The sequence below is a fragment of the Podarcis filfolensis genome (genome assembly GCF_964270895.1).
Source record: "Podarcis filfolensis genome assembly, chromosome: 3".
Classification (NCBI taxonomy): Eukaryota; Metazoa; Chordata; class Lepidosauria; order Squamata; family Lacertidae; genus Podarcis; species Podarcis filfolensis.
In genome coordinates, this window is record NC_139606.1 from 82,573,419 (window position 1) to 82,589,898 (window position 16,480).

At 41.9% G+C, this 16,480-nt stretch overlaps 1 protein-coding gene and 1 long non-coding RNA gene across 3 annotated transcripts in view; one reads left to right on the top strand and one right to left on the bottom strand.

Moving 5' to 3' along the window:
- LOC310758318 overlaps window positions 1-16,480 on the bottom strand; it is a 166,206-nt gene that overhangs the window by 129,109 nt on the left and 20,617 nt on the right. The gene's annotated exons all lie outside the window — the stretch shown is intronic.
- LOC310758295 (uncharacterized protein) overlaps window positions 1,508-16,480 on the top strand; it is a 45,129-nt gene continuing 30,156 nt past the window's right edge. For both annotated transcript variants that reach the window (XR_014545677.1, XM_083604412.1), the window contains exon 1: window positions 1,508-1,601. Coding sequence is in view for 1 of the 2 variants with exons in the window: in XM_083604412.1 (XP_083460538.1) it covers window positions 1,582-1,601 (20 nt within the window). In the remaining variant the exon portion in view is untranslated. The remainder of the gene's footprint in view (window positions 1,602-16,480) is intronic.

A 16,480-nucleotide genomic window follows, 5' to 3' on the forward strand; every position in this document is an offset into this window, starting at 1 on the left:
GTCATTATTCCACTCGGATGTCGCCTGGGGTTGGAGGGTATCTGCCTGGGCACACAAATAAGGGTTTGTTCTCCACATGTAAAGAAAAAGTGAACTTGCCACAGTTATTTAGAAGGTTTGCAGTTAAAGTCTGACAGCTGCAAGGTCCAGTGGCGTAGCGTGGGGGGTGCAGGGGGGGCCGGCCGCACCGGGCGCAACATCTGGGGTTAGGGCAAATCCATGGGTTAGGGGGCGCAAATCCATGGGTTAGGGGGCGCAAATCCACGGGTTAGGGGGCGCAAATTACTTGCCTTGCCCCGGGTGCTGACAACCCACGCTACGCCACTGGCAAGGTCACTATTGCCCCACGTGTAGTTACGACAGCTTAGCTCCTTTCTATAATTCCTTGCCTGCCTTCATGTCAGTCTCTTGCTCTGCCTCAGCAGTTATCCTAATAAAGCTTTGGATACTTTATTTGATTCTGCTTTTTCCTTTTCCAGCAATATTCCCGAAGCTATTTTGCAAGACAAGAAACAGAGAAACTGCTGAAGCTGTGTGTGAGTGTGTGCGCAGGCAGTCCTTTTCCTGTAGGTAAAGATCTTAGCCAGTGATCCTGTTCACGTATATTTTTGGTTTTAAATCCCTTCAGATGGGGTGAGTGTGTTGAGCTTGGAGAAAGTGACTATTTTCTTAAACTATTGCTAGGCACTCCAATATATTTATATTTCAGCTTTTAAAAAAGATATTTTGGGGGAAAGAGCAGATCATCTTTCCATGTTTGGACAGCAGTGAGCACATGGAAGTGAACGCTGACACAATCTCAGTGATAAATAATAAAATAACAGGTGCCAGACACTGGTCTATTTGAAACTGTGTCATACTTTACTTGGCTGTTACACAAAAACAGATGTCAGGGGAAGGTCAAATTAAGGGCAATTCAATTAAGTGTGAACAGGTGCCTCAAGACCACCATGAAATTTACTGCCTGGTTAAGTCAAGCTAGCAGTGCTTGCTGTTGGGTGATCTTTCTTTTCTGATCAAGAGACATTAAACTGGCACGTGGAACAGATAAGCTTTAAGGTCTTCACAAACCTCCCTTAACTCTCTGTGTGAGGTTAGTATGTTGCGATGCTGCATTGCTTCACAATACAGATTCTGAAATTAATAGTAAGTTAAATGGCTTGCTAAATTAGGGTTGCCATTTTTCAAACCACGAAAATCCAGACAGGAAAGCTGTTGAGCTTTTTTTGGGTGTGGGCATGGCAAAAGGCGCATTTTACCAATTTCTGCACAGACACTGCTACCGTGAAATGCCAGTTGTATGGGAACCCTAATGTGTTCCATTAGGGGAGATTGGTTTGCACAAATGTGTATATTAGGCAGAACTGCATACAGAAAACGACCAATCAACATGCGACCACACAGAACCCAGAAGTGACTTTTAAAACAGCCCTAAAAGAGCCCAGAAAGAGCAAAACCAGCAGGAGAACAGCACCTAGCAATCCCATGAGCCTTTGCAAATGCAATCCCAGAAGCCCTTGCACCTACCATTGAGGCCTGTGGAGAGTTGAATTTGAGCAGGGAGTTTTGGAGGGAGTGTTTATGGCGGAGTTTGGTGACTGGTAAGTGCTGCTGGGTTGTTGTTTTTTAAAGGGTTTCCAGAAGTTTAAAGGTTGTTTGCAAGCTTTTTCTATTGGTATTTCAAATATATGCAATTTCGCTGACACTGTGCGATGCCTCGGAACATCAGGCCTGCGTAAATTGGGAGTTGCCTGTATACGAATGTGTTACATTAAGAGAAATTCACAGGGAAATGCAGATGAATTTTCATAATATTTTTTTTAATTGCCAAGTGATGTGGAAATGTAGATAACTGGATTTAAGCTTAGAAAAATGAGAAATTAAGAGAAAATGAAATTGACAATTTCCCCCCCCCCCCCTTCTAGTGATAATACAGGGTTTCAGTTCTTTCTCTCAGTTATGAACAACTGAAGGGTTCTCCTAGGCCAGGTTGCTGAATTTGACCCTGTTTGCGCCATTGAGGAAGGACCCCTTTTGCTCATTCTTATCTGACCCTTTCGTACCAGGCTGTAGGATTGGGCTGCCTAATATGCCAATAGTACATTGTTTAAAACAGGGCAGAGATTACTGAATAATTAAAAAAACACCTTCATTCACTGTAAGTTGAATAATGAAGTGGGAACGAGCCAGAATTCATTAGTGATACTGCTGAGTGACAGTATAATGGATTTTCAGCACTTTCCTCCCAGGTTTATGGAATATAGAGTTCCACAAATAGGCCATCTCTTGTAGACCATTATTCATATTAGACAAAGAAATGAGGGAAAGCAAACTTTCATTGTAAGGAACTGCAGAGAAAATGGAGCCGAACCTTTGTCTGTCCCAATTTGTGTTAGAGTGAAATAGGCCATTCTTAACTAGTGAATTAATTATGGAAAGTGCTCCCATTACATTTAACATATGTAACTGTTATTGTTTTTCACTGACATGAGTTATTCTGGGTATTTGTTCTGATCAAGATGAAAGATGAGGAAGTTCCCATTCCAGGATGCATTGATTTAAATGTGATCAGTATTCCTAATTAAACTTTGGAAGATCAGGGGGAAAGGGAGAAAATGTTTAAGCAGTGTACAGTACTGATTTCAGAGAGTACCTTCAAGCAAAGGGTCTGAGAGTCAAAATAATGAGAGAAATCTAGTTTGGTTTCACGTATTTCCTACCTAGATCTTTATCATGGAATTGTATCTAGCACCAGCTAATTCTGCTCCCACTTTACCTGGCATTTTCCATAGTACAGTGGTACCTTGGTTTACGAACTTAATCCGTTCCGGAAGTCCGCTCTTAAACCAAAACCATTCTTAAACTGAGGCGCGCTTTCCCTAATGAGGCCTCCCACCGCTGGTGCCCTTCCACCGTTTGGATTCCATTCTTAGACCAAGGTAAAGTTTTCAAACCAAGACACTATTTCCAGTTTTGCGGAGTTTGTAAACCAAATCGTTCTTAAACCGGACTGTTCTTAAACCGAGGTACCACTGTATGTAAAGGACACTGGAGAGCCACAACTGGTTGTGATGCACAGCATGCTTGTAATCATATTTAGGGACAAATGTGTTTGGCATGGGAACAGCTGGTGGAACCCAGTTGTCTCATACAGTGTGAAGTATCTCTCTGGTGGCCATGCATAGGTTACTGTTGCTCCGCTTAGCATGCCTCACAGGGTTATGAGGATGAATACTGGATTCAGTCTGAATTCCTTCCAAGAAGGGCAGGAAAGGCATGCGTTTGTAACAGCTACAAATAAGCAGTTGGGGGGGGAGAGAATCTGCCTTCCCCTACTGCTACTGGCAATTCAGGTGGAACTGGGAAGAGGTCTTGAGTATTCATCTGCCAAAGAAGCTCTCTCTCTCCAGCTCACAACACTGCTCCCAAGCTGTGTGCTAGAATGACTTTGTGAACAAAACAAACTCCATTAGTAATAAAAGTGTTGGGGTGGTGTGGTTTTTCTAAAATATTATTTATGAATGCCAACAGGAATGCTATTGCAACAACTTCAAAGAAAGTTCAGCTGGCACATTATTAAGAAGGGAAAACATGTTGAGGTGGCTGCTTGGTTTCAGAGCTAAGCAATCTGAGCAGAAGGCAGTTATGTAGCAGAGTTCTGGAAGCTTTCCATCCACTGCTGCTGCTCCCAGATATTAACCCAAGATGCAGACTAAACATTTGTACCCTGTTTGCACTGCCAGCTGACAAATGAAGGTAATTAATGAGCAGCTATAAGGTAGAAGAGTCTGGAAAATTGCAAGGCTTGTCAACTAAAATGCCCAGCGCTGACGCCAGAGTATGGATTTGAGTGCCTTAGGCCTGCTAAGTAATCTTGCACAGATGTGCACTTTATATTGACTTTCTGCAAAGTATTCCTTGCGTTGTACTTTTTTGGTTCCTCTGTGTAAGATCATCCCCTTGACCAATTCTTTCTGGCAGGCCATAGGCAGGGAAGAAATATCACCACTGCATATTCCGCTGCCAGTCATAGGAAGCAGCTGGCAATGGGATTAGACACTTGTCAGCGTTACATGCAGGTGTCAGTTCTTTAAAGACTCCTCTGACAATGCATGCTCTCAGAGACAGTAAAATCAGTTGCATCTGCTCTACCGCTTACTAGCAATTTCTACTGGGAACCCAGACCAAGGCTTTCCAAAATACAGTGATAAAGTGAGAGGCCCACAATCCTTCCAGCTCTCAGGTGAAAATTTATTGGCTCTGTTTTTCCCAGCCTAATGTAGGAAGACTTCTGTTGAATGAGATGAGAGGTCTATCTCCTCCAGCATCTTGTTTCATTCAGTGGCTCACTGTATGTCATATACTATTTTAGGGCGCTTCCACACTGTTGCTGTTTTGGGGTGGGGTTCAACCATGTACAAGCAAATCCAGGTTGTGCAATTATAGTTGATTGGCGGTCGTCTTGCCTAACAAGCCCACTTCCTGTGGCTGCAAAAAGTTGGACTGGCCATCAATCACTGGCCAGATTTTCACTTCCATAGTAAGGAAGTAGTAAGGAAAGTGATGGGGAATTAACTGGAAAGTGAGGGATAACACTTGCAATTTATGCAATGTCTTCTAACCTACCTGCAAACAAATAAAAATGAATACTTGTGAAATAGCCAGTGCTGTCCAATTTTCCTGCAAACGAATCAGGATGAATGCTCAATTAATAAATAAAAATGTGGAAGAGCACTTAAGAGCCAGATATCCATTGACTTAAGTTCTTGTGAGTAGCAAAACCTACACTAAAGTAGCATGGATATTTTCTCCCCTCTCCCACCACACACATTACCGTGCTGCCGCCCATCAATCACTGGTCAGATTTTCACTTCCATAGGATGACATTTTCCTGGATATTTTCAACATAGGATATATTTCTTCTGATTGCATTCTCAACCCATTTCCCCCCAAATATGGTAAGGTCTGAGTTTAAACATTCCCTATGAAAGCTGTTGAAAGATAAATTTATTCAAGGCCAGGTATATACAGATGGTAATGCATGTAGAAGACATGATCCTAGGGTTTGGTCTGAAGGTATATGAGACCACCATTTTGCTGAAGACTTTGCAAGTCTGAGTCTGGTTGGTACCTGGATGGCTAGCCACCTGGGAACCGCAATGGAAGAAAGCAGAAGGGATATAAGAAAAATTAAAATGTCCAGGTGAAAACAATGGATAATTCTAAGACTGTGGGAGACCCAAGTTCAAATCCCCATGCAGCAATGAATCTCTCTGGGTTACCTTGAGTCAGTCACTATCTCTTAGCTAAACCCATCTGATGGGATCAATGTGAAGGTAAAAAGAATGTGGAAAACCATGCATGCTACCTTGATTTACAGTGGTACCTTGGGTTACAAACTTAATTCATTCCAGAGGTCCGTTCTTAACCCGAAACCATTCTTAACCTGAGGTGCACTTTCGCTAATGGGGCCTCCCACTGCCGCCATACCACCAGCATACGATTTCCATTCTCATCCTTGGGCAAAGTTTGTAACCTAAGGTACTACTTCTGGATTAGCGGAGTTTGTAACCCAAAGTGTTTGTAGCCCAAGATATTTGTAACCTGATGTACCACTGTATTTGGATAAAAGGCAAGATATAAATTTAACAATACTATGTGTGATGTTGTAGTTAGTGTCAGGATAAATGCAACCATGGGTCAGATTCAACAAAACAGTTGCATTAGCGGGAGCCAGTGCAACAAGTCCCCCTAGTGTAATGCGACTTGCTCTTTATCCTGCCTACATGCCCCTGTATCTCCCCTCAAATTGACTGTTGGGGGTTGAGGAGAACCCCCAGAATATGATGCAGGGGATGAGAGGGGAGATTGTTCCATCAGGTAAGCTGAAATGCTTGCACTGATGTAACAGTTGTAGTAGCGCAATGTTTAGAATTCCATCTTAAACTTTAAGAGCACCTCCCACATATAGTTTAAGAGATTAGACCCAAGCAGGAGGCAAGGCTAGAAGCTAGAGAGAGAAAGCAGCTAAAGGAGAGAAGACCTGTAGTACGTAGTTCTTTAATAAATCTATTTCTTGTTCAACTTCTCTGGCCTGCTTATTATTAATTAAGGAACACCGCAGTTAAGAGTGTTGGATTTACACCAGTGAGAAATGGATTCAAATCCAGTAAACCAAACATCTTACTGGATTATCAGGGACAGTTGTTATATTTCAGTCTAATTTACCTCACAGTACTGTGAGAATAAAGGATTATATATAAGAGGAAAAAATGTAAATAGTAATGCACCAGATTATAAATGCACTGAGAATACCAAATCTAGATCTATTCTCTGCTGTATGCCATTGACTTTCTTTCAACAAGTAATGAACACACAAGATTAACCTGCAGTTTATTACTTTTTGCAAATACTAAAATGCTCTCCTGTTGAATAGTAATTAGAAATATTGAACTTCCATGAAGAATAGGCAGTTGGTTGATATTAAAGCTGCAATATAAACATCGTCATTCAGTATTCCTCGCTGGCTATTTTAACAATTGCAATCAGTGGCAAATTAGCTTTCTTGTGAAAATCATTACATACCAATAATAAGGTTCACTCCATCTTTTTGTGAGACGAGCAAATCTTTCACAGAGGCACCAACAGCCACAGGAAGTGAATGGGAAGTTTGACCATAGAAAGGGTAGTTCACACAGCTACTAAAGCACCCAAAAATGCATTCATAAGGATTTTGCCATCATGAGTAAAATCTGATATGCACATTGGCTCTTTTGTATTCTTTATCAACAGGCCAGGGTACAATCCTAAATCTGGCCACTGCCCAGTAGGGCTTAACAGAACCACAGGGCCACTGCCAAATCTGTCACCTTTTTGTGCATACAAGCCAGGGTGGAAAGTAGAGGGGAGTGACCCAGGAACATGAGCCAACAGTGTGACGCGGCAGCTAAAAAAGCCAATGCAATTCTGGGCTGCATCAATAGGAGTATAGCATCTAGATCAAGGGAAGTAATAGTGCCACTGTATTCTGCTCTGGTCAGACCTCACCTGGAGTACTGTGTCCAGTTCTGGGCACCACAGTTCAAGAAGGACACTAACAAACTGGAACGTGTCCGGAGGAGGGCAACCAAAATGGTCAAAGGCCTGGAAATGATGCCTTATGAGGAACGGCTAAGGGAGCTGGGCATGTTTAACCTGGAGAAGAGGAGGTTAAGGGGTGATATGATAGCCATGTTCAAATATATAAAAGGATGTCACATAGAGGAGGGAGAAAGGTTGTTGTCTGCTGCTCCAGAGAAGCGGACACGGAGCAATGGATCCAAACTACAAGAAAGAAGATTCCACCTAAGCATTAGGAAGAACTTCCTGACAGTAAGAGCTGTTCGACAGTGGAATTTGCTGCCAAGGAGTGTGGTGGAGTCTCCTTCTTTGGAGGTCTTTAAGCAGAGGCTTGACAACCATATGTCAGGAGTGCTCTGATGGTGTTTCTTGCTTGGCAGGGGGTTGGACTCGATGGCCCTTGTGGTCTCTTCCAACTCTATGATTCTATGAATAACAACCTGCAGCATGCACAGCAATTGAGCCCAAATCAGGCCTGGTGCTGTCACATAAATGCCCCATTTCAGAATTTTCTGCTAGCTGCTGCCCACAGGGAACACTTCTACTCACCCATTTGGTAGGCAGAACAGAGAGCTCTGCACCAATGCAGCAACACTAGTATCAGTCCACAGGCAGAAGCTGGAGGAGACTATCCGGCATGACTGGGCAGATAGACACCTCCACCCAGCACCCTATCTAGTTCAGGTGCTCTACAGCTGCTTTTTTGAAAAAGAGGAAACTGTGGATGATCATCATGTTTCTCCCCACATTACATTTAATTCAGTCCTGGATTTCATCTCATGGAGGAAGGACCATTGTACAGGACAGTGGTACCTTGGGTTAAGTACTTAATTTGTTCAGGAGGTCCATTCTTAACCTGAAACTGTTCTTAACCACTTTAGCTAATGGGGCCTCCTGCTGCTGCCGCACTGCCGGAGCACAATTTCTGTTCTCATCCTGAAGCAAAGTTCTTAACCCGAGGTACTATTTCTGGGTTAGCAGAGTCTGTAACCTGAAGCGTATGTAACCCGAGGTATAGCCATGCAACTGCTCACGCTTGTGGACAGTTCTCACAAACTGCTTAATTCATGGCAACTTCAGTTTCTATTCAATGGGTGGTGACTTTCAGCTGCTCTGTAGCCATATCCCAAGCTTGCAACGTGGCCTGTGTACAATGGACTCATGTGGAATGAGCCACTGTTGTTGTTTTAAGCAGTTTTCATGAGGCTGGTTTGTGCTGAGTTCTACACATGGCACAATCTTTTGCACAATGGGCTCAGTATCTAGAAGCACAACTAAAAAGCAGCATGAATTGCCTATAAACTACACATCTTGTTTACTGAAAGAATCATAAAGCTTTGCCTATGCAGCCAGTCCTATACATGTTCACACTGAAGTTGAGTCCTCTTACGTTCAATGGGACTTGATCCCAAGTAAGTTTGCATGGGATAGCATCCTCTATCTGGCTTTAGTCATATAGTGGCTTCCAGACTGCACAAAGCACTTAATCCCAGAGATGTTTGTTGCTAGTGAGAGCAGCATTTGAGAGCACATGCTCGGTGATTTCAGTTAAATTTAAGCCCCTTCCAGGGATGCTTTGCAGACAAAGCCCAGCAATTTGCTCACCAGTCCATTTTCTTTCATGTAGAAGGGCTGGATTATTCTTCATTATTACAGTATATTAGGCAGAGATGTGCCAAGTGGGTGCTGGCTAACATCTCTGAATGCTTAAATGATAGGTTCTCTAGCTATGTAGTAATGTAAGCTTCTGAGCTGAGCACCCTTTCATTATGCGCTATTTGAGGTCAGGCTCCAGGCTGTCAAAGTGACTTGTGACAGTTCCACATCACAGGAAATTAGGCATAGCATGAAGAGCACAAGTTCACATACCTCCACATTTTGTATACAGAAGTCTGAGGCTTAACAAATGCTAGAAACAGGACTGTACTGGGCTAACACATGAGTTAGAAATATGTATTGTTTTACCTTTAGTAAATAACGAGCCCTATATAATTACATTCTATTCTTACTAGGACATGGTAAATAGTGGCAAATAATTTTTGCGGTTAATAATCAATATGCATCTGTGGCACAGTACTGTGTGTGTGTCACAAAGGCCTGTGTGTTTTTGTTTGGGTGTGGATAAAACTACAAAAGAGTTGGGTAGAAAACTGGGAAGAAAACCCCCAGCTCTAGCTTCTCCCTGCTCTCATTTTTCCACATTAGATAAGGATGACCTAATGTTCTTTTAGTAGAGTATGGAGGCACTCATATGAACTTTTGGTAGGTCAAGGGCTAATTTGCTAGAAGCTATTTCATTTTTCAAATATACCTATCACTGTTAGGCATCATTCTCTAGTGGGAGACAAGGGAAAGGCATGTCTGGATAGTGTTTCATGAATCCACATTTTATACCAAACTAAAAAGAATGAGGCAATTAATTTTCAATGGTTTCCTTAGAGTTTCAAGGACTTTATTCAGGGGATACTTCTGAGAGTGTTAACACTGCAGATCCAGTTAATCATTTCTTTTTCTCCAGACCCTTCTGACTTTGGCAGAAATGGCAAAATCTGACATTAACCTTGATCTTTAATTTGACATCCATGACTTTTGGAGAGTTAATTTTTGAAACTCAGTACATACTTCAAGTTGTTTAAAGGATTTAAAATGAACGAAGATTCAGCATTGCCCCACCCCCCCACAAATACCCAAATACAACAAGGTTTTGAAATTCTCTACATCTTATGAAAACAGAGAATTGAGAATAATTTTATTCCATTGGACACATGCATTGTTATTTTTTTAGCACAGGAAATGTTTCTATAAAGTTTTAAGATAACAGCATTCCTATATTTATGACCCTTATCAAACAAAACCCTGCTGAGTGTATTTTCATTTGAAAGGGCTTGCCTGCAGAGTGTGGTGCAACATGCTATTACTCTGATTGATGGGACACCCTCGTGTCCCATAAATCCCCATTATTTACATTATTAGCCATAGAACTTTTGTTTAAGCAACTGTGCACCCTTACCCAAATCATTAGTGGTAGTGAATCACATAATCCATTGGACAGGTTGCTGGAGATGGTACGGATGTCTAACTCCATTTGACATCAATAGGGCCTTATCATTTAACAATGTTCCAGACTGCACTTGCTGAGGAGTGTTTCATGGACTGTTCCAGGTTTCTTCCTTGAACTTTCAGATATCTTTAAGGACATCTCTAGCTCTTCTTTCCACAGTTAAGGGAAAACAGGCAAGCAATATTCTACACAGGCAAGCAACAGGTCAGGGACACCTTCCAGCCAGTCAAAAGCACTCAGTGAGGGTATAGGGCAGACTGGTGTAGCCTGGTGAGGGATAATGGACCAAAGAGGGGCCTGAGGGTCTCCACTTCCTAGTGCAAAGGATTAACCATAACAGACTTATTACAGTCGGGCTTTTGCTATTCCACATAGACGCTGGATAGCTACCCACAGCTTAGCCTAGGCTCTCTGAACACACCACAACATATCTAGCTGTGGGTTTGTTGTGGGCACTTGCCATATTCCAAGACAGAATTAGATAGACTTTTAACACCTTTGGTTTCAGTGGAGTAAAGGTAAAGGTAAAGGGACCCCTGACCATTAGGTCCAGTTGTGGCCGACTCTGGGGTTGCGACGCTCATCTCGCTTTATTGGCCGAGGGAGCCGGCGTACAGCTTCCGGGTCATGTGGCCAGCATGACTAAGCCGCTGCTGGTGAACCAGAGCAGCACACGGAAACGCCGTTTACCTTCCCGCCAGAGCAGTACCTATTTATCTACTTGCACTTTGATGTGCTTTTGAACTGCTAGGTTGGCAGGAGCAGGGACCGAGCAACGGGAGCTCACCCCGTCGCGGGGATTCGAACCGCCGACCTTCTGATCGGCAAGTCCTAGGCTCTGTGGTTTAACCCACAGCGCCACCTGCGTCCCTTCAATGGGGTACATAATGCTTAATTCTATGGTGGATTGTTGCCTTGCTGCAAGGCACTTAACGTACTTATTTATAGTTCCCAACTCATTTTTCATAGGCCAGGGTAGTAGCACAAGAGGCCTGCCACACACACACACACACACACAGGTAGCAATCCTAGATTTAACCAGTAGGGGCAGTCATGGAGCCACAGCTTAGCTGTGTAACCTTGTGTGTAACGTTATGGGCACATACAAGCAGAAAGGGCTAGGGATCACTTCACATTGCCACAAAAATGTCCAGAGTCAGTTTTAAGCTTTAAGTACAGCCATTGGTTTAGAGCAGTAGTTCCCAGTTGGTGTTACGCAGACTACCTGCACCATTTGGATAACAAATACTACCATAGAGCTATAAATATTCTCAAAAGTAGGGGGTCCATGCCTTGGCTTTTGAAAGTACATAGTACTTAGCTAATTGGGAAGCAATGCTTTAGAGAATAATGTGAAAGAAACACGTTTGAGGCACATTTAAATAGCATCTACAAGCAATAATTCAATTTCCCTCTCCCTCCCTCCCTCCCTCCCTCCCTCTCTCTCTCTCACACACACACACACACGTTCTTAACATCTATAGATAGAGATAAATAATCTCCCTCCCTTTTGCGCCATCTTTTCCAGTGAAGTAGGAGTCATTACCCTTTTATTATTATAGATATGTTCTCTAGGAGTTGATTCAGTGAAACATATGGCCCGATTAAGGACATATAAATTAAGTGGGAAGGGATTGCGTTTAATAATTACCTGCAGCTGCAGCTCTCAGCAGTTGCAAAAAACATACACATTTCTAAAACTCGTATTTATAGAAGCACAGGAAAGTACCAATGTTTTTTCAAAGGAAGAGAGAAATATGGGCCCAGTAAAGGACGTAATGCAGCTTGAAACCCAATGTCATTCTTTCTATATGCAGGCCACTGCTCCATTTTTCAGCTTGCCATATGTGCCAGTTGTCAATGCCCAGTTCATTAGCACTTTTCTGGTTCTACAAAAGGCCAGGCCTAAAGGCCTGAAGTTCAATCTCTGTTTAAAATACAATGTTTCTTTCCCATATTTCTAATTTTTGTGAAATAAATGGAAAGTAACGCTTATTACTTGAAAAACTGGAGAGAGACATGAAATGGAAGCATTAAACATAATAAACTTGACTGTGTCTTAGCAACTGTATGGAGTCTATCTTTCCAGTTTATTATGGTTTGATGGTTATCAGAGACTTAGGCAAACATTCACTCCCATTTAAGAATTGAAAATAATTTCTCAGCTCTTTTACAGGCAATCCCTTTCTTAAACCAGCATTGTATTTCTCACTAGGAAGTCTCCTCTTTCCACTCATATCGCCCCTTTATATTGATTGAACTCCCCTTCTAATGCGCAAAGCTAATGGCTCCATCTTCCTGCATGTCTCATGAAAATAGTAGGGAAATCAATTCCTCAGCTTATGAAGACACCAAAGATCTTTTCAAATCTTAAAAATGGGTGGGAAGATCAATGTCTCCTTAGTTTCATCTTCAATACTAGCTGGTGCCTAAGCAGGCCATGAGCCTTTTGAGAAGGACTGCCATCATAAACCAATATCAATATTTCTGGAATACACTGTTCATGCTGAATTGATGTGTGACCTTGATAGAGTCCTTAAAGTTTTCTTGACTGCAATGAGATTAGGGCTGCATTCCTTATACAGTGGTACCTCTGGTTAAGAACTTAATTTGTTCCAGAGGTCCGTTCTTAACCTGAAACTGTTCTTAACCTGAGGTACCACTTTAGCTAATGGGGCCTCCCGCTGCCACCACGCGATTTCTGTTCTCATCCCGAAGCAAAGTTCTTAATCCAAGGTACTATTTCTGGGTTAGCGGAGTCTGTAACCTGAAGCGTCTGTAACCCGAGGTACCACTGTACACATTTACCTGAAGTCAGTGGGACTTTCTTCTTAGTAAACAGGCATAGGGTTGCCCTGTAACTATAACTGTTGAGTACTTCTGGTTTATAGATAATGAACATTTTGAATCTTACTGAGTGGGTGGACAAATTACTGCTCTGAAAATGGACTCATTGGGTGGTGTCCAACTAAGATTTACTCAGAGTATCCCCACTGAAACTAATGAACATAGTTAAGTTAGGTCTATTACTTTCAATAGCTCTAGCTAAATGCCACCTTATGTTGTCAACAATGGTCTTTCATTTTTAAAATTTATTTTTGTAGTCTGCTGCTGTACATGCCAATGAAGGCCATTTTGCCCACTGAGACATACTATACATACAGTTGAAGTCCTACTCAATGCAGTGGACTTGCTTTTGAGCAGACACTTGTATACACACACTTGTACTGCAAGTGTGTACAGGTTTGCCCCTTTTACAGTATTATTAGTTAATCGGTAGAGCGTGGATATATATAGCCGACTTTTGAAAGCCAACTCACAGTTGACATGACAAAATCTGCAATAAACAACAGGAGCAGCTATTTTAAATTATGTTTATTATATGTGGGGAAAAACAAAATAAAATATTGCAGAGATAGGAAAATGCTAACTTTATGTGGGCTCATGTGAGAATGAATTCAGTGTTAAGTTAGCAGGGTACATACATACATACATAAAATAAAATAAAATAAAATAAAATAAAATAAAATAAAATAAAATAAAATAAAATAAAATAAAATAAAATAAAATAAAATAAATATTGCTAGAAAAGTGAAAGTTCAAAACTGATGCAACCAAAATATAAAATGAAACAATGAAACAATAGAACAGGACTGTCTTTCCATTTGAATTTAAGTTGTCTGGCTGCACCTACCCTCTGAAATTCCCTCCTGTTACTTATCACATAGTGCCTCCCTATTCCCACAGTTCCAACTCAGTTGATTGACACTCATCCAGTCCATCACTGCATCCACATGACGGTCCAGATCATGCTTAATCATTTGTGATTCAAATGTTATGGAGAAATAGAGCTGCATGTTAATTCACTTTAAGATGTATCACAGGAAGCGATTCATAAATGGGATTAAATAAATAATAATAATAATATTGGTTACATGAAAATCCCAGCTTTCCAGATCTACATGGTGCTTTCTTTAGGTTCTTTCTATATACCTATATAATCTTTTGCAACTGACACTGTATTTTATAAATTTCTTATTAAACTGTATCTCCCTGGCTTCCCCAATAAATAAGATTGTTATTATATAATGCTGCTCTTCTTTAACCGGATAGCTGTCATGAAACTACTTTGAGGTCATTTAGATTAGCTGGTAAAGAAATTTAACACACATTTGGTCAGGGATCTACACAAATAAAGATGTTAACAAGATACCTTACTTTTGACCTAGGTAAAATTGTAGCCTATTATTATTACATTTAAAAAGCCAGGATGCTTTTATTCTAATTACTCATTAATATTAGACCGAACAAACCACAATGTGGTCCTTCCAACGATCAAAGACTGGATTTGATTATCTAGGCTATTCAAATAAGCTCCTACAGTACTGACATAAAACATACAAACTTCAAAATAAGTGGGAAGATTCCAGGCAATGAAACAAACTCCCCTGCTCATGTATGGAGAGGTCAGCTGTCATCAAGATCACAGTCAAGCCAAGGATACTTTATGTTCTAAAGAAGACTCCCTTCTTTGGCAGGAATGTGGAAAGGTTTTTATTGAAAGGGTGAAATTATTCAAATTTCAGAGTGTTCCCAAATCTAAAGACTTTTAACGCACGAGCACACTCACTCAGAAACATAAGTGGAACAAAACCTCTGTTTTCTGCCATCCCAGTTATTATCCGGAACTCTGTGGATGAGTACAGATGCCATTTACCTGTGTTCATGTAACCAGTCAGTCCTTTTGGTCCAAACCTGACAACTGGATAATTTAGTTATACTGTGGGAAGTATCACTAGACAATTTTGTGAGCACCATTTTTGTTGGAAAAGTGACAAATAAACGGATGACGACGACAGGTGCTTTTCGTGTTTTCACCTGATGTTTGTCTTCCAGCGTTCATTGCTGTTGGACAGTTTGGATTTTCCCGTGCCTTGGCAGCTCCCCACTCTGCTATTCCAAGCCTGCTGAGAGAAATGATGCATAACAGCATCATTGTAGAACTTTTCCTTCCTTCCTTCCTTCCTTCCTTCCTTCCTTCCTTCCTTCCTGAGTCCTTAAAGCCACAATAGCTTGCCTGAAATAGAATATTTGGACCCAACTAGACGCTGGTTGCCTTCTACAGAATGTGTAGATCCAGTGCAAAAGTGCATCTGCTGGCAGGAGCCAGGGAATCACAGCAGACAAAGAAAGCGATTTAACCCTTTCTTTTCCTGCTTCAGTTCTGAGGAAAATCATAGGAACCTAGGAAGCTTCCCTGTACCAAGTCATACCATTTGTGTGGGATATGATACATAAGTAGCAGTCAAATACAACATTCCTTGTTTTACTAGAGTGGACATGCGAGGGAATGTTTCGTCCAGCCAGTCAAAAACTTCCTGTTTCGTCCTGGCTGGGACATACTTCCTTTGCATGTGACTAGATGTGGGCATGACCTTACCTGTCCAGGTAACACAAAAGGAAAGGGCAAGCAGCCATCTCTCTCTTTTTGAGTACCTCCGTAATTGGAACAGCAGCTTTTAGCTAGAATTGCTCTGTTGGCTCTAAGCCAACAGAGGAATCAGGGACTATCTCCGTATGGGATAGATCCACATGTATATACTTTGTAACTAAGTCTGCCTTCAGGGATCCAACTGTGAACTGATGATGTGAGTAAACTTCTTTTATACAGTATACTTCACACAAGTTTGTGGTGTGTTTATTCTTTTAAGAGGGATATAAGGGAACTCCCAGGGACATGGGTGGCGCTGTGGGTTAAACCACAGAGCCTAGGACTTGCTGATCAGAAGATCGGCGATTCGAATCCCTGCGACGGGGTGAGCTCCCGTTGCTCAGTCCCTGCTCCTGCCAACCTAGCAGTTCGAAAGCACCTCAAAGTGCAAGTAGATAAATAGGTACCGCTCCGGTGGGAAGGTAAACGGCGTTTCCGTGCGCTGCTCTGGTTCGCCAGAAGCGGCTTAGTCATGCTGGCCACATGTACGCTGTACGCTGGCTCCCTCGGCCAATAAAGCGAGATGAGTGCTGCAACCCCAGAGTCAGTCACGACTGGACCTAATGGTCAGGGGTCCCTTTACCCTTTACCTAAGGGAACTCACAGGAATCTAATATTGAGAGGCTTAAACAAGCCTGCAACCAGCTACCTGCTGTGCATTTAAAAGTGGAATGTAAAACTCTGCTAAGTTATAGAACTTGCTAGTGCAAGTTAGGAAGGATATTAATAAACAATATAGCCTCTCCTGCCTCCATGAACATTCCCACAATTTGTCCCTCTAGTTTAGTACTGTTGACGCTGACAGACAG